General features: G+C 43.1%; 1 protein-coding gene across 1 annotated transcript; it reads left to right on the top strand.

The window, feature by feature from the left end:
* The first annotated feature begins 904 nt into the window (after positions 1 to 904).
* LOC141798428 (A disintegrin and metalloproteinase with thrombospondin motifs 15-like) lies at positions 905 to 20,216 on the top strand. Its single transcript, XM_074680368.1, has 8 exons — positions 905 to 2,081; positions 5,295 to 5,427; positions 7,707 to 7,874; positions 10,175 to 10,458; positions 10,554 to 10,731; positions 12,635 to 12,810; positions 13,826 to 14,001; positions 15,355 to 20,216. The coding sequence occupies exons 1-8, from the start codon at positions 1,113 to 1,115 to the stop codon at positions 16,130 to 16,132; spliced, it is 2,862 nt and encodes a 953-aa protein (XP_074536469.1). The 5' UTR covers positions 905 to 1,112; the 3' UTR covers positions 16,133 to 20,216.
* The last annotated feature ends 28 nt before the right edge of the window (positions 20,217 to 20,244 follow it).

The following is a 20,244-nucleotide window of genomic DNA, read 5'->3' as shown; positions in this document are numbered from 1 at the left end:
CGAGTAGTCTATAACAAAACAAGGGAGTGACGTGATAAAATGTGTAGACTCCTTATGTTATTAACAGAGAGGACCCATGAAAGCGTGCCAACACATTCTGTGCATAGATAATTTTCTTCATGCAGCACCAGATTATTACTCTTTTAAATCCACTCGTGTATTACAGCACTGAACACATTTTTTCTATGCAAAATGAAATTAAGAAGAAGAATCGCTGCAGTCCAAACATTGATAATGACCCCCACAGTTGTAGTCATACTCATTTTCCATAGGATGGCGCCATAGAATAACAAACGTTCTGATGCGTTTTGGCGCTCTGATGCGCATGTGCTCCTCTGATGCAAACAGGTGTCGCTCTTTCCCTGCTTTTCAATTCACAGACGTCTCAAACTTTCTGTGCGCATTAGGGGAAATGGAGTGGGAATAAATGTGTAACCTCTTTATTAACTCATGTGTCTGCTGATCTTTTCTGTCTGTGGATAGATTATTCAAAGTGGTTTTGAAACAACTCGGAGAGAGGAAGTAGCGTGGGAATGTTTAGAAAGTGTAATTAAATATATGCTTTAAAAGGTTCAATTACAGTTGAAATAGGTCTCGATTGTATTTTATTTAATTTCAATTTTTAGAAATGTCAAAAACTACCAGGTTGAGTCTTTTTCCGTGTTTCTGTCCTCATCCTGTGTGTTTGCCTCCCGTGAGTCCGCCTCGCCGTGAGTCTGGCTGTGGGAGGGAGGAGGGATGATGCTCCAGCTCCTGTCACACATGCTGTGCAGCAACAATAATATTTGGAGAGTTACAAGTGGCTGCAGTCTGCAGCTCAAACCGAGACGCATGACCAATGAGCTCTCTCCCTCTCTCCCTCTCTTTGCGCGCACACAAGATTTCACTTGATGGCGACCTTCGGTTTTTACGCGCGACTTTAAAGCTCAGCAGCTCAGAGGAGCCGGTGGCCAGAGTCAAAACGGTGCAAGATGGGAATGAAGCTGGAAGGCAGAGAGTGCAGAGTTTTCTAAGGACGCACGAGCAGCGCTCCTTGCCTTTACGCACAACTTCTTAAACTGCATGCAAGCGCAGACGAGTTGCAGAGTAGACTTTGCTGGACAGGAGCAGAGATGGCAGCACTCATTGGTTCTTTGATCTTTCTTACAAAGTTTCTACTTTATTTAAATCTCTCATATTGCATGGAGGTGGATTTCTGCATACCTGTTCGCGTGGATCACAAAAAGCACGAAAAGCATCAGAACCAGCACGCGGAGCAGGTCAATGATAGACAGATTGTTTTCAAATTGAGTGCATTCAAACAGGAATTTTATCTCCACCTTGCTCCGGATTCTGGTTTCATTGCACCAGACAGTCCTCTACCTGAGAGCGACTCCTCAGTATCCAATTCCTCCGCCACCGCTGACCTCAGGAAATGCTTTTATTCCGGGGATGTCAACACAGACCCGGTCTCCTTTGCTGCGCTCAGCCTGTGCAAGGGTCTCCATGGAGGATTCTCCTATAACGGCATGGAATACTTTATTAGTCAGAGCCGGACTGAAGACGCAGCTGCCGCGTCTAGATTTGCAAACTCATTCGACAGGACACATGTGATCCACCGCAGGAGACGCGCTGCGCACGCCGGCAACTTCACCAGCAGGTGTGGAGTTACACCTGACTCTAACTTCAACGTGTCCTTGGAGAAATACAAACACATGAGCGAGGTGGAGATAGATGGCTTAACAGAAACTGTGCTGAAAAGTCTGGGGAGGTCAAAGAGGTTCGCTTCCATCCCCAGGTTCGTGGAGGTTCTGGTGGTGGCAGATGAATCTATGGCCAAATTTCACGGGGATGACCTGAAGCATTACCTCCTGACCCTGATGTCAGTAGCAGCCCGGCTTTACAAGCACCCCAGCATTCTCAACTCTATAAACATCGTGGTGGTGGGCTTCATGGTGATAAATGAAGCTGACAAGGGGCCGAAGGTTTCCAGTAACGCAGCTCTGACTCTGCGCAACTTCTGCTCCTGGCAGAAGAAGTTGAACAAACACAATGACAAGCACCCGGAGTACTGGGACACTGCCATACTGTTCACCAGACAGGTAAGGAGGGGAAGGAGTGAGCACTGCTGGGTTGCATCGCATTGGGGGTGCAGAGATTGGAGTAGAAGAGCATGTAAAGCCTCTAGGATACAGACACTTAATGCATATTAGCAAAAAATTTGAAGAAATATTGAGCCTCTTTGTGCTGAATTTGCAGCCTTTGTTGACTTCACATAACTCAGAAAATGAAGGGACAGGTGTAACTAACCTTAAATCAGAAATACTTTATTGGTCCCCGAGGGGAAATAACATTACAGTACAATTTCATCCCTTCTGAGACATGCCAACATGAAAAGACAGTGACAATAACATTGGGAGGACAGGAATGGGAGAACTCTGAGGCTGCCAGCGTGCCCAGCACCCCCATTTTACTAGATATGAAATGAAAACAAGAGGGAAGTTAAGGCAAAGAGATGATGCAGCCATAGTCATTAAAGGTCAGTAATTCATACAGAGCGACATACAGTGATGGCAGTCTGTGCTATAAACTTTTCTAGTGTTAATAGAATTACACTCTTTGTTTCTGCAGAGCTTGGTCCAGCAGATTTGGAGACGCTAGAAAGAGTAAGCTCAATTTAGAAAGAATCCAACCAGGCAAAAAGCCAAACCACCACCCCCAAACAGATCAGTGCGCTCTCACTGACAGAGCAGGATGGGTAAGAAGAGTGCTGGAACCACAACACCACCATCACCAAGAAGAGTTCAGACATTTCTCTGTTGGTGAAGATTGTTGTGCAAAGATCAGGCCTGCATCTGAACCAGCTCAGGACCCTTAGAGAGGAGGGTGGACAGACAGATAGAGGTAGAATGCAGCAGCGAATAGGGGAAAGGGTTACACAAGTGTTTCTAGGAGTGTCTGTAAATCTGCAGGATGTAACTCAGACTTTTGTGGAAGCAGCTCACTTTCTGAAGACTGTGCTTACATGCTGTTAGTGCAGGTAGATAGCAGCCCAGTGCATGGTGGTCTAATTAACTTGTGGTTTTACTTTTGGGGTGTGAAGAGAATTCTGCAAACTTGTGCTGAAGCAGAAAGCTGTGAGTTCCCTACATTTGGGAAAAACAGTGCACACTTAACACCTCATCTCTGTCTGCAGCTCTAAGAGCACAGTACCTACCTGACCCCTTCAGAGAGGTTTATAAGAGTCCAGTCCTGCTCCAGATTAACTGTTCATAGACTTCAACTCTTGTACACTGAGAGATAATGAAGCACTCAGCCCTGTCATAGCTAATAATCTCACATGGATACAAGAGCTTTGACCACTGAGGAGCAAATCTTCCTCCATAATCTCTCATCTGTCGCTCTCTGTTGCCTGCTCACTGTCGCCTGCTTTCCATTAGATCCAGTTAAGCCATCTGATACGAGCTCTTGCGCCTTCATTGCATAGCAACAAGTGAAAACACCTCTAGGTCTGGACCAGCAGAGAATCACCGTGCTGCAGGAAGGGTCCCTTGTTTACACTGAGGATGATTATATATGGAAAGAGCAGGTCCAGTGTTGTGGTCCTTGTTGGGCACGAAGAGCGCAGCTGCTGGTGGAAAAAAGCCTTGTAATAGGTTATGGAGAGTGAGTGGTGAGGGATACACATGGCTGGCAGAGGCAGCTTCTGGCACCGCAAGGCCGTGTTGTATCATTGGGTTAGCAAGTTCACTGTCCACTGAGTGTTAATATTTAGTTTGGACACTAATAGAGCACAGAGAAGACAGTTTGATCCAATAAATAAGATCATCCCGAGCAGAAATAATGAAATAAAGACAGAATTAGTTCTTAGACATTCCTGTAAGCCCTGGGATAAAACAAAGCAGCTCTCGTTCAATGAGATCATTACTAACAATAAACGGTTCCAATAAAAACAAATTGTTCCAATAATAATGTGTTGTTCCATCGGGAGGAAGCTGAGGAGATGTCTTTTTGATTAAGAAGCCAAGAGCTCATAAATCAGCAGCACGTGAAGCTGCATGAAGCGAGTGTTTGTGCTAACTGCTAACGTCAGCAAGCTAATGTCCCAAAAATGACAAGTCTTACATAATATCCCAGAAACTACCAAAACCACCGAGGGTGAATATCTTTGAAACACAGGTTTATGATGTGACACAGAAACAGTCAGGTGAGAGTCAGGCTGTTAAAGAGGGGGAATTGTCAATTCTTTGGTTTTTACTCTGTCCCTCTTCTGGCCCTGCTGTATCTTTACATGCTTTACACTAACCCATATTTCAGCCTCTGTCTGACACACTTTGTTGTAGCTGCTGTCTCTTTAAGGCTCCCTGCATCACAAACCCCTTCTCTCTGATTGGCCTACCTTCTGAAGACCTGTCAGGTGTGGAGCTATGTTAAAACCTTGGTGTTTGAGGCCGCTCTTCCACGGGTCGTGAGCCAGTTAAGAGGCTTAATGTGATGACTTCATCATTTCAGCAAGTCTCTTGAAGATCTTGTGCTATGCTACAGAACGGCGCATTTCCCGCAGTTTACCAAGTGATTCAGGGATTAGCTTTAGCCACCCAATTGAATTTGGACATTCAGCAAAATTCCATGTTTCCTATCTTATTGGAGTGTTAAACTCTTACCAGGTTTAAATTCAATGATAAATTAAATGACTCCTGCGATATCTGTTCAAATTGAAGCCTTGGAAGAATTTGACACCTGCTCTGATTGTAGTTCTGTGGTACAGCTCTGAAATTTGGGGGCAGACCATCCAACAGCTATGGAAACATTCCAGTAAAATAATACTTAATGCCTTCACAAGCAACAGAACAAATAATGATGTGAAATCCTTCTGAGATGGTGGCTATTCTTACTTTATTTCAGGGTGATTGTCTTTTAGCGCCACTAACAATGACATGTTCCGACAACACTGTCACAGGCATTAAGAAGCAGAAAGGCTAAGCTAATGATAAGAATGGATGAAAACATAAAAAACACGATGTAACTTAACCAGCTAATATGCTGCAGGTGAAACTCATCAAGCCGTCTTACCTCTTTCTTTGAGTAAACACTAAGAGGTGGTGTGTGGCCTATCTGCCCCGATCCTTCACTGTAATACACTTGTAAACCAGAGCCTCACGTGTATTGTGTTAGTGTTCCACATGGTTTGATCAGGCTGTAGCTCCCAGCACAGCCACACAGACCTTCCTAGAATGAGTCTTATCTGATTTTAAAGCTTCATGAAGACTTTTTTCAGAGTTATCACGCTTGTGTTTGTGTGTTTGTGTTCACAGGATCTCTGCGGAGCCACCACCTGTGACACTCTGGGGATGGCAGACGTTGGGACCATGTGTGACCCCAAGAGGAGCTGCTCTGTCATCGAGGACGATGGTTTGCCCTCAGCGTTCACAACGGCCCACGAGCTCGGTGAGTCAGTGCGAGACAAATCAGGAAGGTTTTCATAAATAAGGCCTGAGTACTTCACTTTAAAAAGTATGCTAATGCACATGTGGCATAGAGAAAAAGCTGAATGTGACCTTGGTTTAAAATGTCATGAGAGTCAGGTTTGAAAGATGAAAACCTGAGTAATCAGTGGAGGGTCTGGTCTGACCGGAGGGCTGTGCAACTTTCATGATGATCTATATGTCCTGGAGCTCTGCTGGGTGGCTTTTAAATTACATCCACCTGACGTCCTGTGTGCAAATCAGCTCCTCATCAGATGGTCTGAATCAAAACCAGCAGGTCTCAGGGTCAAGGTGGAGATCAGTGCATGCTGGATGCTCTTTGATCAGGAACATTTGCCCTGAGAGACTGCAGTCATTACAACTTCAGACAAGCTTTTCAGACGGTTTGACCCCAAAATCTGCCAAACCCTGGACAAAATATGAGCTCTATGTTTACACATCCATAGAAGTGAGGACAGAATAACTTCAGATGTGTAGGAAGGCATAACTTTTAACTAGTATACCTATTTGAAGCTAGCAGCAACTACTAAAATGCAGTTCTTCAAGTGTCCCCCAGAGGCTAGCTCTAGGAGCCCCAAAAACCACATACACACCGTTTCAAAAACTGATCCTTACAGCAGAAATGAACATGTTCACAACCTGGTTCAAAAATGGTTTTGGTCAGAATAGCTCATCTCTCTATCATCACACTCTGAGGATATAATTATTTAATAACTCTTTAGTTTTGTAAATTGAGAGGTGTTGCTGGCTTAACTGACAGGTAGGCATACTGTTAGCAAAGAGGCTAAAACCCATTTCCACCTCACTGCCTTTTGTTAGGTTGACCAAGTTGGGTTTAGTCGATGTTTCTAGTACATGACATGACATTAAATTAATAGGTCTAAAACTCTGCTTTAGAAACCAATGGGTGACATCACAGAGTCTAGGTTTTATACAGTCTGTGGTTTCTACATGTGCCGACTCTCTGACTGGGACTGTCAAGCTCTGGCACTGATTCATGACTCTCACTCTCTCACACACAACCACAAATGATTTGATCATTGATTTGATGATGACATCGGAATTGTCGTTAATTCTTTGAATCCTCAAGATTTAATTGCCAAAGTCAAAATTCAATATTTTATGGACTTATTTTTGGTAAATTATGAACACACTTCAAAAAGACAAATTAAAACAAAAAGGAAAAAAATAGTCTTGTTGTGGACTCCAATAATAAACATGGGTTGAAATTCTGAATTTCAAAGAGTTTCACAAAAGAGCCACTTACAGGACTACAGGCATGGAAACATGCTGTCCTGAAATGCAAAGAAGGCTACCAGCTACCTGGAATACACCACAAGCTACTGATTTGATCTTAATATTGTAAATAACTAAGTGAAAATATTTGTACAGAACTTTTCACAAACTGAGCTCATAGAGTGCTTCATATTGAGACAAAAAAACTACTCCTGAAAAGACAAGTATCTAATCAAAGTTGGGTGTTTCAACACAAAAAAGAAGCATAAAAGTATTTCATTTCATACTCACTGAAACAGCTTCTAATTATCTTCTGTTCTCTGTTCCTGAAAATAATGGAAAGGAGGCTAACCACAGCTAATCCTGACTTATCTACTAGTTTGTGCAATTTCTCACATGTAGCTTACAAACTCCTGAATCTCTTTAATTAAACCTAATCCTGTCAAAGTGACAGCTTTTCTCTGCTTTTCTGGGGTTAAGAAGGTTTAGAGGAAACATGACTCATGTTTCAGAGTCACAGTAACTCTTAAGGCCTCTGGGGAGGGATAAGTTTACACTGTTAACATACACGTTTAGTAATTACACAATTTCCTCCTGAAATGGTCCCGTTTCATGAGTGAATTCACTGAAACATGCTTTTCTCCTCCTAGAAGGAGCTTTATGTTGGTATTAACTGAACTGATTTCCCTGGGAACTGAACTCTCCTGTCGGGCTGGTTCAGGACGTGGACGTATGCCCGCTGAATATTCCCATGTTTAAGTGCATTCCTGTCTGCTATGACATCAGCCTCAGATCAGGCCAAGTTTCGCTCTCTTTGCCTTATACATACATGTGTGGAGTGAAGTCTGGCAGGGAGTCTGTTCCAGAGACACTTCAGTTTAGCTTCCCAGGGATTTCACCGGGTCTTATCGAGTTTTAAATCACGCCATGATTGAAAATAGAAGCACTCGACTTTAACAAAGACATGACCTCCAGTCTGTCTCCTCCTCCTCCTCCTTCTTTCAGGCCACGTCTTCAACATGCCCCACGACAACGTGAAAGCCTGTGAGGAGGTCTTTGGGAAGCTGAGGGACAACCACATGATGTCTCCCACTCTGATCCAGATCGACAGGAGCCGGCCCTGGTCTGTGTGCAGCGCGGCCATCATTACCGAGTTCCTCGACAGAGGTCATGGTTAGTAAACATTTCCTGTCCTGAGTGTGTGGAGTCAGATGGAGCTGTAATTCTGTTCAGACTTCAGGACTCTCAGCTGGTTGTAATCTAATTTTACCCACAAAGATGAAAAAGCAGACCTTGGTGCTACTTTGTCGTGAACTTTAGAGGGCTTTCACGTGGCAGAATGTTTTACGGTTTACTTTGAAGGACCCAGGCCCAGAGAAATATTAAAATACTGTTTTAGGGGTCATGTTTAGTGATTGAGTAGAAAAGCATAAGAGCCTACAGTCTGCAGGAAGAAGTCCAGCACATTTCCTGTTGACAATGTGGCAAAACATCAGCTTCCAACAACATAAGTCAATCAACAACTCAGAGGATATTTTAATATCGCTGTCCATTTATTTGAAGAGCAGAAAACTTTAGATTCGTGGTTCCTGGCTGACCGACAACAAAGAAAAGAAGACAACAGGATAAAACTTGTGTAGAAACAGTGAAGGATGTTAAAATATGTAAGGAGCTGACATAACCTCCAGTTTCTGTCTTAAACCTCTGTGTTCTTTGTTTTTTGACAGTAAAGTAACTAAAACCAAATCAACAAGACTTCTCCTGACAGATCAATATGACTACAGTCCATCTCTGGATCAAAACGTGTGCTGGAGTGCCCACTCTGGAGATAAAACACATGCTAAAGTGCCCCCCTCGTTGGTCTGTGGATGGAGATACGTCTGTGCAACCACTCCATACTAGCGGCCTGCTGTTAATAAATAAAATTGTGGCTTTGGATATTTAACAAGAAGGATTGAGTATTTAAACAGGCTTGGAATAATCTGTGTATTAACTCCCCAAAACAGGATCCAAACCAAAAAGTCAGAGTCAATTAACTCATCTGAAACACTAAACATACATTGGCATAAATAACAACGAGAAAGAAAACTGAAAATTAATGATGAACTGGTTAAAATGTTGAAAAGGACATGAACAAAACAAAAAGTCTAGAGTCAGCACTCGAGGATGAGAGAGACACAGCAACAGAGTTGTTTTTAACAGATGTCCGTTTTAACTTCATCCAACGACTGTTAGTTGTTAGTCGCCATCTTAGCCACGTCAAAACTGGAGAATGGTCCTCCTCACAGAGTCTTTAAATAACAGCAACGACACAGTTTTAAGGGTCTGTAGTGACCTGAAGGACACCTGGTCCACAGCTTTCATGTTACAGCATCTTCATGAGGAAGCAACTGAAGCTTCTCAGAACAAAGGATGACTGGTGTTTTAATCCACAGGGTGTCTAAGTCCACTTTTAAGACTTCCCGGGGTCAGTGTTTCAGGGCTTCAGGTGTAGCTGTAGCAGATAACTGACAGCAGATACTCATGTCAAAGTTTCTTCTTTAATGAATTCATCAGCGTTTGTACAACAAGCTAATTAGACCACAAAACCTGCTCTTGTTTGCAGGTATTGGTCTCAAAGGTGCCTTTAAAGGTTTACAAACCCACCGAGATTTCTCCAGAACAGAAAACTTAAGGGGACAAAAATGGAGACAGAGATCAAATTGAACACTTGCCTCTAAGGAAGTCTTTGTCCATGTTAAGTTTCATGCACCAATGATGGGAAACGTCAAGCATTCCCATGAACTGAACTTTTATAGGAATATTAATGTGAGGTCTTTTTCTCATCAATAGTTCTTTTGATGCCAGGAGTATAAACTCCCGTAAGTGACCAGGAGTGGATTCTGTGTAAAAGACTAAATTAGACTCAATTTATGACTGAATGCAAACACCAAAGCTATGCCGCTGTCACTCCAACATGATTCATTTTCATTTTCTAAACACCATTCAGGGCCTGTGCTGTCTCATGTGAGGCTTTGTCTCATTTCATACAAACAAAACCAGCAGTGTGTGTTATCTTTATGTCCATGTCATGGAATATTATAAAGTTGCTTTAATATTACAGTTGGAGTCTAAAGGTTCAAAAGCAAAAACAACTTTAGGTACATTTTAAATGAGATTAAAGACAGTGATATGTGCTCAGCCCAACCCAACAATGAGTAGAGTTGCTAAGCAAAATAAGTAAATTTAAAAAAAAGCTTAACAACAATAAAACAGGTCGTTAACTAAAGGAAACCCCAGAGTTGAAGACAGCTCTGTTCTGCTACACCCCCTTTATTAAAAGCCCTGTCTGTTAAAAATTAATTAACCAGAGTTAAGAGGATTTGCTGAAGCAGAAAGGCATGGTCCTGTTGACTTTTAAACCCGTTACATCCAAACACGTACTCGCTTTCTGCAGTCTGAATTCTTGCTCTGCTGTCTGCTTGTGTTTGCAGGAGACTGTCTACTGGACCAGCCTCAGAGGCAGCTCTCCCTCTCGGACAACCTCCCCGGGTCCAGCTACAGCCTACACCGTCAGTGTGAGCTCGCCTTCGGACACGGATCCAAACCCTGCCCGTACATGCAGCCCTGCTCCAAGCTGTGGTGCACCGGAAAGGCTCGTGGTCAGCTGGTCTGCCAAACCCGGCACTTCCCATGGGCGGACGGCACCAACTGTGGCAGCGAGAAGGTCTGCTACAGAGGAGCCTGCATGGACAAGAACACCACCATGCACATCCAGGTGAGGGAGAGTAGAGTGGAGGCTCCACCTAATCCAGTTATCACTTTTATTGTGCTGACACATTAAAGTAACACTCAGCATGTTTTCTACCACAGGTGGATGGAAAGTGGGGGAAGTGGGGTCCATTTGGAGACTGCTCCCGTAGCTGTGGAGGAGGAGTTCAGCTGGCCAAGAGAGAGTGTGACAACCCTGTGCCTGAAAATGGAGGCAAATTCTGCTATGGCCTTCGAGTCAAATACCGCTCCTGTAACCTCAACTCCTGTCCTGAAGCAGGTACACTCGTCTACAATTTGCTAAATAAACATACGTTAATGTACACTGAACCACACAGTGATGTGCACAGGAGGGGGGCAGGGGGGTCCCTCATGGCCCAGTTGTTAAAAACGCACGCTAAAGTGCCCTCTTGGGGGCAAAAATCACGTATTTAACCGCCCCCTGGCTGGAAAGATACAAAAGTGCCCTTTTGGGTGGGAAAATACACATGCTAAAGTGCACTGAAAATCATGCAGCATTTAATGCCATCTTCGCTGACGAGTACACCTCTTAACTTGCCTTTTTTTCCCTTTTGGCCCTGCCCTTTAAAAAGTCTGTGCACGCCACTGGAACCACAAGTAATGGTCAGAATCTGATACTAAGTCTCACAACTTCAGCTGTCTTTGAATATTAAAGCATTACGCATAGTGCTGCTGTCTGGAGGATTGTATGTCTTTTTTTTTCTTTTGTAAATCAGAAAAGTGAAAATAAGTCACTTGAATGGGTTAAACAAAAGTCTGCTTGTGGGATTGATTATGTGGGCTGCACTTGTTTTCAGACTCATCGCGCAACTTCAGTAATCCACTGTTCCTTCCCTTGAAAATATGCAACAAAGATGAAGTTACTTTTGCACTACTCATCAGTTTCTGACAAGATTTAAGAAGCCCAAAGATGGACATCGTCATATCATAAATAATGACTCCAATTGAGCTTCAGATGACCTAGAATCAAACAAAAAAGTGGAGTTGAAGATTTAGTTTTTCTGCCTGTTAAACAACTTTAATGCATCCAGATGTTTGTCAAATATGAAACCTGCAAGAGTATAGAGACCAAGAGGAGCAGGTACATTTTCAATCTGCCATAACACGGAACAAGGAGCATCTAATGGGCTCTGATTGGGATCCACTTGCTTCTACAAGCAGGCTCAAGGATACTCAAGGAACTGCAGGTTTTGCTCTTCAGCATTATCTTCATTTGCTCATTTCTGGAAGTTTCTACTTATGATCTCCAGGGCTGAGAGTTTTGTTTACAGGTTTCCTGTCATGACCTAAAAATGCTTTAAATCATGACAAGCACATCTCAGTTACAACTGGTCCCATAAGCCAGAGTTTCTTCTACGTGCTTCAAACATGTTTTTTTTTTTTTTAGAAGTGGACATCTCAGTCACAGTTTTCAAAGACAGCTGTGTGTTTGCCAATGACTTTCGATTGTCCTAATTTCAGAAGGAAACCCATTGTTTCCTGACCTTGGCTCTAAATTTACATTTCTGGGATCTAAATAAATGATTGGTCCAAAGTTTGGTTTCATTGCTTCTGTTAGCAGCAACAAAACCATCTGTGAGAGCTGCATCATTAACCCTTTAGGCTGTTTATCTTCTCAAATTAAGGGGTAAACAAACAACTATTGTGTTTCACAGTTAGCTACTGGGGGTCACAAAATACCTTCCAAAATCAGACACTATTTACACTTGCATATTTCATCCATTATCGTAAAGCTATGAAGAAAATGGCTTTCATTTAGACATGGAAACATGTGCACATACTTAGGTAGTCTAATTTTTTTGGGGTCAGTTGAATTAAGCATTTTTGGACGTTTTTGTTTGATTGTTTTGTAGGTCTGTTTTTGGGTTGACCTATTAGTCTATTCCAACAACAGGGGATACTGGTCTCCTGCACCTCTATTTGGGGGTCCCAAAAAATTGTGAACCATTAATCCACTGCATACTTTTGCTTTTTGCATTTTTATATCAACCAGTGGAAACTTAAAGAAATGAGCTGGGGACAAATCTAACAACCAGCCATGAAGATAACAACATCTTACTGAGTTGATTAAATACTCAGCAACAGTCAGTGGTCAACAACAATCAACACAAGCGCTGGATCAGCTCCAGATCTTATCTGTGCTTGTTTTTTTACACCTGTAGGTAAGAGTTTCCGTGAGGAGCAGTGTGAAGCATTCAATGGCCTGAACCTGAACACCAACAGACTGGGCTCCTCCGTGGTTTGGGTCCCCAAATATTCAGGCATTTCCCCCAAAGACAAATGTAAGCTCATCTGCCGCGCCAACGGGACTGGGTACTTCTACGTCCTCGCTCCAAAGGTTTGTTTCTGATTTAACCATTCTACACACACACACACACACACACACACACACACACACACACACACACACACACACCATCTGATGAACCTCACTGAATCAATGGCACACAGATTATATTCATTAGGAGACCCAGAGGGAGCTCTGTGTTGGTAAAGTAGAGAAACTCCAATGAGTTCTGAAAAGTTCACAGCAAATGACATATTGACTGCTTTCACATTACCAGCAAAACATAATTACCCGACCATCTGGAGGCTGGTTTGAGGCCGATAATTGCTAGCTTTAGTGCAAATGTGGTTGCAGCCTGTAGAGAGTTTGGTGCAATGCTGTCAGCTTCCATTATGCTGCTGTGAGAGTGAAATAAAGTCCCACCACACTGAGACCTGTGTGCAGCAGAAGTACGAGGAATTGTGTTTTGAGTGTCAGCTCAGTGCGCACCTTGTGTTGTACCTGATCTCCTCATCTTTGAACACCTTGTCACAACCTAAAACTTTTCAGGTAGTTGAATAATTTTGGCGGAAATCTGCAGCAGCTCCCTGTTTAAACATTGTCCTGACTTTGGAGAGTAACAACCAGCTGTAATTCGACCTTTTTCCAAAATTTAAGGAGCAGGGTTCGGATCAGTAAGAGGTGATTTGTTATTGGCATCAGAGAAAGCGATTGATGCTGCTGCAGGATTGATGGAGTGGTGAGAGAGGGAAACATGCAGGGACAGTATCACTTCACAGCTGTGGCTTGTCAGCAACTATTTATGCAACCAGAGAGGAAACCATCCTGCAGCAGCCACACGAGCCAACATCTCGTTTACACTAAAGGACACTGTACACTCCCTGTGGTGCTGCTGTGACTTTCTGTTTATGTACTGAAGGTCTTTGGCTTATTATGTCTGTTTAGTCAGAAGAATGAAGTTTGTAAATCTGTGGAACATGTATGTGCCAAATGTTTCTGTCTTGAGCTTTCCTTTTCCCTGTAGTTGCATAATAACTGGCCTGATGTGATGTTTCTGACTCTGCAGGTTGTGGACGGGACGCCCTGCTCTCCTGATACCTCAGCTGTGTGTGTTCAAGGAAAATGCATCAAAGCCGGATGTGATGGCAAGCTGGACTCGAACAAGAAGTTTGATAAATGTGGTGTGTGTGGCGGGGACAACCAGGGCTGCAAGAAGGTCTCAGGGCTCTTCACCAGACCCATGTAAGTCCTCTTTCAGCATCCAGTGAACCACTGTTAGTACACGGTCAGCTCCAGATCGGGTTTTGGCAGTGAGGACGTCTTCGTAGAGCTTTATAAACCACATTCAACTTGTCAATATCAAGTCCAGGACTTTTTATTCCTTTTTTTAGCACCACATCAGACTCCAACACCAACCACAGATGTCTGATGCATTTCCGGAGTCCAGAGCGGAAAGTTTGGATGATTTTGAGAGCTAATGACTGACAGAGATTGTTTTATGAAGCTCCTTTTTAGCTCCAAAGAGATTTCATTAAGCTGCACATGCTGCTAGGACAAAACAACGTTTTCATCTATCTCCTTTAGGTCCTTTTACACATTAAAAACTCTCTGGAAAATTTTCCAGACTTTACCCAGGTGGGCTGCATGTGCGACCATACAGATCATTTTTCATCATGACTTTTTTCAGACTTGTTGCCAATGTGTTAGAAAAAGTTTCAAGAAAGTTGGTGAGCTAAAGTTTGATCACAGGAAAGAGTCAGGGACATTTGCTGTGATTGAATAAATGGCATGATGACACCATCGGTGCTACCTGTGTTGCATCTACATCTGCTGTGTGCACAACCATTCTGACCCCCACATCCACACCAAAGGGAAGTGTTTCTACTTGTGGAAGCACATAGTCTGCCACTGTGAGGAGCATGTGGTTTGCAAGGTCCCCAAACTATCAAGGCTTGGTTGTCCGAAGCTTATCTAAAAGATGTCGAGAGTTCATTTATTCTGCAGCCACCTAACCCTTGGATCAAACCTTTGTGTAACCAGGAAAAAGAGTGTCATGGCCAAGACAGTAGCAGTACGCTTACATTTTTACCACAGACACAAGTCTAGACCCCACAGCAGACCCATAAGTAAGGGAAGTTCTGGAGGTGCATAGTGGACCACATTTAGGCAACTTTTCTGTAAGTATTGCAGTGATTCTTGAGGCAAGATGTGGGGGAACTTTAGACTGACTGTTTCCAGATTTGGAATGAGATTGTTCAGCTAACAGGCAATATTCTCCAGGTAGACTCATGATGAAAGTACACTACCTTGTTCAGAGACATCTCCAGTGGATTGTTACATATTGGTGCACTTTGGAAGGCAAATAGATAAGGCACATCCTGATGGTCCCTGTAACTTTGTTTGATTCCCACTCTTCTCTTTCACCTGTTCACTATAAACTCCTCTATCATATGATGATCAGCTGCATGAAAATGTCTTACATTATAAACTGTATCTATACAAAGAATGAAAACAAAATGCCTTTGAGTGCTTGGTTTTCACTCACATCCCTCCTCTTACCACATTAACGTGATACATCTTCCCTCTCTCTTTCAGTCATGGCTATAACTTTGTGGTGATGCTTCCTGTTGGTGCCTCTAACATCGACATCCGTCAGCGTGGTTACAGAGGAATGGTCAGTGATGAAAACTACCTGGCGGTGAAGAACCGTTACGGGAAGTACCTTCTGAATGGGAACTACGTGGTGTCGGCGGTGGAGCGTGACCTCCTGGTTAAAGGAAGCTTACTGCGCTACAGTGGCACCTCCACCTCTGTTGAGATCCTCCAGGCCACCCGACCCCTGCAGGAGCCTCTGACCGTGGAGGTGCTCTCTGTGGGGAAGATGACTCCTCCCAGGGTGAGGTACTCCTTCTACATTGCCAAGGAGAGCAAGGAGGAGAAGACTCTACGGAAAGAGGAGAGGAGCCACGCGGCTCAGAACAGCGTCCTGTCGGACAGTAACAAGGTGGAGGCAAAGAAGCAGATGATGGGGAAGAGGCCGGTGAGCCACTGGGTGACAGGAAGTTGGGATTCCTGCCCGGTGACCTGTGGGAGCGGTGTGCAGAAGAGGCTGGTGCAGTGTCAGGGCATGGACGGGCGTCCTGCAGTGGACTGTGACAGCACCGACAGACCTGTGGCCTCGAGAGCGTGTGGGGATCCGTGCCCCATGTGGGATGCAGGAGCGTGGTCTCACTGCTCCAGGTCTTGTGGGAGGGGCTACAAAAGGCGGTCAGTGCGATGCATGACAGACAATGGCCTGAATCTACCCAGAGACCACTGTGCTGGAAGGAGGAAGCCTCAGGAACTGGACCTGTGCAACCTGAGGCCGTGTTAGAGCAGAGCTGAGTCAGATCCAGCCTGAGGACTCATTTTGTCAGTCAAATCGATGGTTTGACATGAACCTGAAGCCCTCATCAGCATGATAAGGACTCTGAGGCTTTGCTGAGAGGAAACACTCTCTGAAGCAGCCTTACTGTGCCTGTAGGGTGTCTGCTGCAGAAAGCTGGATAGAGGAGACAGAGATGGTTTTCCTCTTTGGTTTGAAGAGACAGACTTCGTCTCAGGAGGACAAACTGTTGGTTCCTCTGCAGCAAGTTTATTCTACCTCGACCAGGACAGATGACACAGTGCCTGAGTGCTTAGAGAGTAAAAAAGGGGGACGATCCAGAGACAATGATCACAAACTGCACAGAAACAATGAGGGAATTTAAAGTTCAGGACACAGAGAGAAAGTGTCATGAGAAGGAACTTGACCCTCTGCAGAAACCTGCAGTTATCTTACCTGTGAAACGACATTAATCTCATTTCACTGAATCAAAATGTGAAACAGTACTGTATCATTCATGCAGGTCCATGCAGTTTTATACCTTTCAGTAACTTTATTGTTTTCATTTGGTGCTGTTGGCAGTCATGTAATGTAGAAAAATCAAAACTGACAGCGATCACTTCAGAGCAGTTTCATCTTCAAATGTGGCTTTAGAAACTTTGTATCCTGCAGTCTAAGTACATGCTATGCATATGTTACCATCTTTATATATCTCACCAAAATCAAAGAAATCCTCATTTTACCAGGGACCAAAAAATTCAAGGATAAGTTTAGCTGGAGATAGGATCTGATAATACTCTGTGTGTTGAATGTAACAACACTTTCTGCAGCAGTTTAAAACTAACACATCTCCGTCTGTTCTCTGTAAACCAAACTGAACATACTTCACTGTTTGTTGCCAAAGAGTTTCAAAGACGCTGTGGCTCTCCTGTGATGTGCAGTATCACTGCAGGTTGCACAGATCACAGCCTTTTGCTTTATCACCTGCACTTTTGACTGTCAAACTCTCACCTCCTGGAGCTCATATGATGACTAGTGGAGTTTAAACAGTTCAAATTATTTATTCTGTCAAGACAGAAAACCACCTTGAATATATCCTATGAAAGCATAAATATTTAGTAGTTAAATGGAGCTTAACTTCTCCTTCCTGCTCACCAGAATCTGCTTCTTTTGTGCTTTTTATGTGAAGGATGACTGAAAACATCAACATTACAGTGTGAAGTGTGTGGATTTCTCCAACATCTCTAAGAGCACAAATTAATTCATGTCTCTGCATCATTGGATATAATAGGGACTGGCTATAACAGGGCCTAACCATGGACTGTAAAAAAAAAAAAAGGACGTCATCTCGCTCGGCTCGAAGTGAGGTCTCCACAAAAACTGCTCCCCCTGGTGGCTGGTTGAAATATTGGTAAAAAAAAATCCATCTCTCCAGTCATTCCAGATGGGCTGGTGTCAAAATTCAAAAAATTAATACACCTCGTAGAGATGTTTCTCACGTTCGACTGCCGTGGTGATTTGAATATATTATTTGGCTGCCTTGTATTAAAGTCCTCTCTTTTCTAAAAAGATTATATGAGGTCAAAAACAGGGTTTTACATCACATTTAACGTTGATTGACAGATGCCGTTCTCATGTATTTTTTTCTAAGATTGTAAAATATGTTGGGAGGTAGATTCAAGAAGAGATTAGACCCTAGAAAGAAATAAAAATAATCATTTTAGTCACCTGGCTCCACTCAGATTCTCCCAGAATCCCTCACAGTCTCTACTGCGCAGACTCTGACTGCACAACTGCTGCCAGTGGTTGCGCCTGTGATCAGGGTATTTTGGTTTTGAAACCGTACAGTGGTAGCTGGAGGGGCCACGCTGTCCACTTTATACACAGTCAATGGGCTTCACGAATGACTTTTGGAGGCAGCCAGAATAGCCAGTAAAGGCCTAACTCTTCGTTCAGCGCGTTGAATTTCTTTATAGACCAACAAGAGGTTCTAAATTCTCCTGGATTGCAGACGGCCTGTTTTCAAAGAAAGCTGCACAGTTTTCAGCTAAAAGCAATAGTTTGTCGACTTTTCACCAACAACGCTTAGGTCTGCATCTGAGGAATATGTCAAAAACTTGAAAGAGAGACACATATGAACCATTACCCTGCAAAAAGTCAACAGCCCCTGACGGTCTTGTGGCTGTTACTCTGCTGTGAGTCTTACAAACAAACCAGATCACGTCTGAAACCAAAATCCTTTCTGATCCAACAGATTCTGCATTTTAGAGCTGTGAACAGAGATCACTAACCAGCATCCAAAAGAAATTCTTTTAAGATCAGTGAGGAATCCAAGTTTGGAGAGATTCTGCACGCCTCTTTGAAGCTCTGTGAAAACCAGGGGTGAGTGTTTCATGCTCAAAAGCTGCCTTCGCTTTATTCTGCCAAAAACGATTACTACCTTGCTCCGACTTAAACTTCTTTTGTTGGTTTAACTTCTTCAGCTTTACAGTTTTCTGACTTTGTTACGCTGAGAGGCCTGGCTCATGCATACTTCATCAATGCTGCTTCAACTTTCAACTCAACTGTTGTTCAATACTTAGTTTAGGTTTAAAGATGTTTGTTTTTCAGCTGATTTAACCTGATGAAAGAATGATCTCTTTTATGAAACAGTCAGTTCTCAAACACATTCTGGTTTATTTCAGTCCTGTTTTCCATTTTGTTGCTCTAACACAACGTGTTTTTGTTGGATAACTATAGCTGCATTTTCTCGCACAGCTGCAAACACATGTAACTAAGAAGAAAATATATCTGCAGTCTTAAAAATATTTGGTAAAAATCCATTTTTTGGTGTCACACCCTCAGTTTGGAAAGTGTGAGGGCGTCTGTCTGGACTCCATATTTTGCATATTGGCCATGTTCAACAATCAAATAGACAGAAATGCACTGAGAGGAGGGATTACAACACCTCAGAGGTTCAGACTTTCAACACGTCCAGCGTCAACATTCATCATTAAGTAACAGCTGGAGAGCATCAGACATCACTGAAAAACAGATCCACTTACAGACTGGAGGGAGGAGTCTTCATGTTCTCTGTTGATTCTTGGTGGGGTTGCCAGATTTTACAAATCTTATTTGTATGCTGTTTATTGTTCTTGATGTGTGCCATTGTGCAAAGTCCATGCAGGGAATCACATCACTTTAATTAGTCAACCTTTCTTTAAACCAGTGAGTATTTAAAGGTGTGCGGTTTGGTTGTTTTAAGGCTTTTTCCTGTGGACAGGAAGTGGATGAAGCCTCTTGGATTGAAAAATGAAGCCTACACAGAGGAGCTTTAAACCTGCAGTCTCTCTAATAACCAATAGGAGGTCATCCTACCTGTCCCTTAAATGTTGTTAGAAGGTTTATGATGAAATGAGGTGACTTCTCTATTTTTTAATAACCCCAGCAATCATCTCCCCAATAGATCCAAGGTCATGCTAAATAGTTTCAAGATGATCATATTTTGATGTGTAGTCCCTTCAAAGTAAAGCACGATGAAGCAGCAGCAGCAGGGTTTGCAGTTTGGTGCAACTACCTCTGATTTAAAAGCAACAAGAAATCTGATGGTAGAGATCCCTAAAGATAAAAACATAAAGGGTTAACACCACGAAGGCTACATCCTTTTCACCGAGCACTGAGCCAGCCTCAGTGCTCGGTGAAGGCACTGTTTGGAGGCACTATTTGGAGTTTCAAATGAGTTTGTAATGGTCTCACTGATGCTTTTTTAAGAACCTAAAAGATTTCACTGTCTTTGAACGGGATTTAATGTTTATGTCTGTTTGTGAATGTTTCACTAATATTTGAGGACTAAAGGGTCTGACTGTGGGCAGCATATTTACATTTTTAGACATTTATTGGCACAACAGAGAATATATCATGACCGTAGACTGTATGATAAAGGGATGTAGTGTCTGTGACGTCTGTTTGTAAAACTGAGTTTTGAAGCGAATCATGGGCAGGGTTCAAAATGGAAAATGGGCCAGGTTCTTGGCCTCTACACTAACAACAAGACGGCATCTGCCTGTCAATCAACTGAGCTTCGCTTTTGATTGGGTAAACTGCTTAATTCACCCCCCTCCCTTCCCGTACAGTGTGTACAG

Source organism: Halichoeres trimaculatus, unplaced genomic scaffold, assembly GCF_033239565.1.
Source record: "Halichoeres trimaculatus isolate MK-OKI-2021-1 unplaced genomic scaffold, fHalTri1.1 fHalTri1_scaffold_9, whole genome shotgun sequence".
Classification (NCBI taxonomy): Eukaryota; Metazoa; Chordata; class Actinopteri; order Labriformes; family Labridae; genus Halichoeres; species Halichoeres trimaculatus.
The sequence above is the reverse complement of the archived record's forward strand: the minus strand, read 5'-3'. Positions and strand labels throughout refer to the sequence as shown.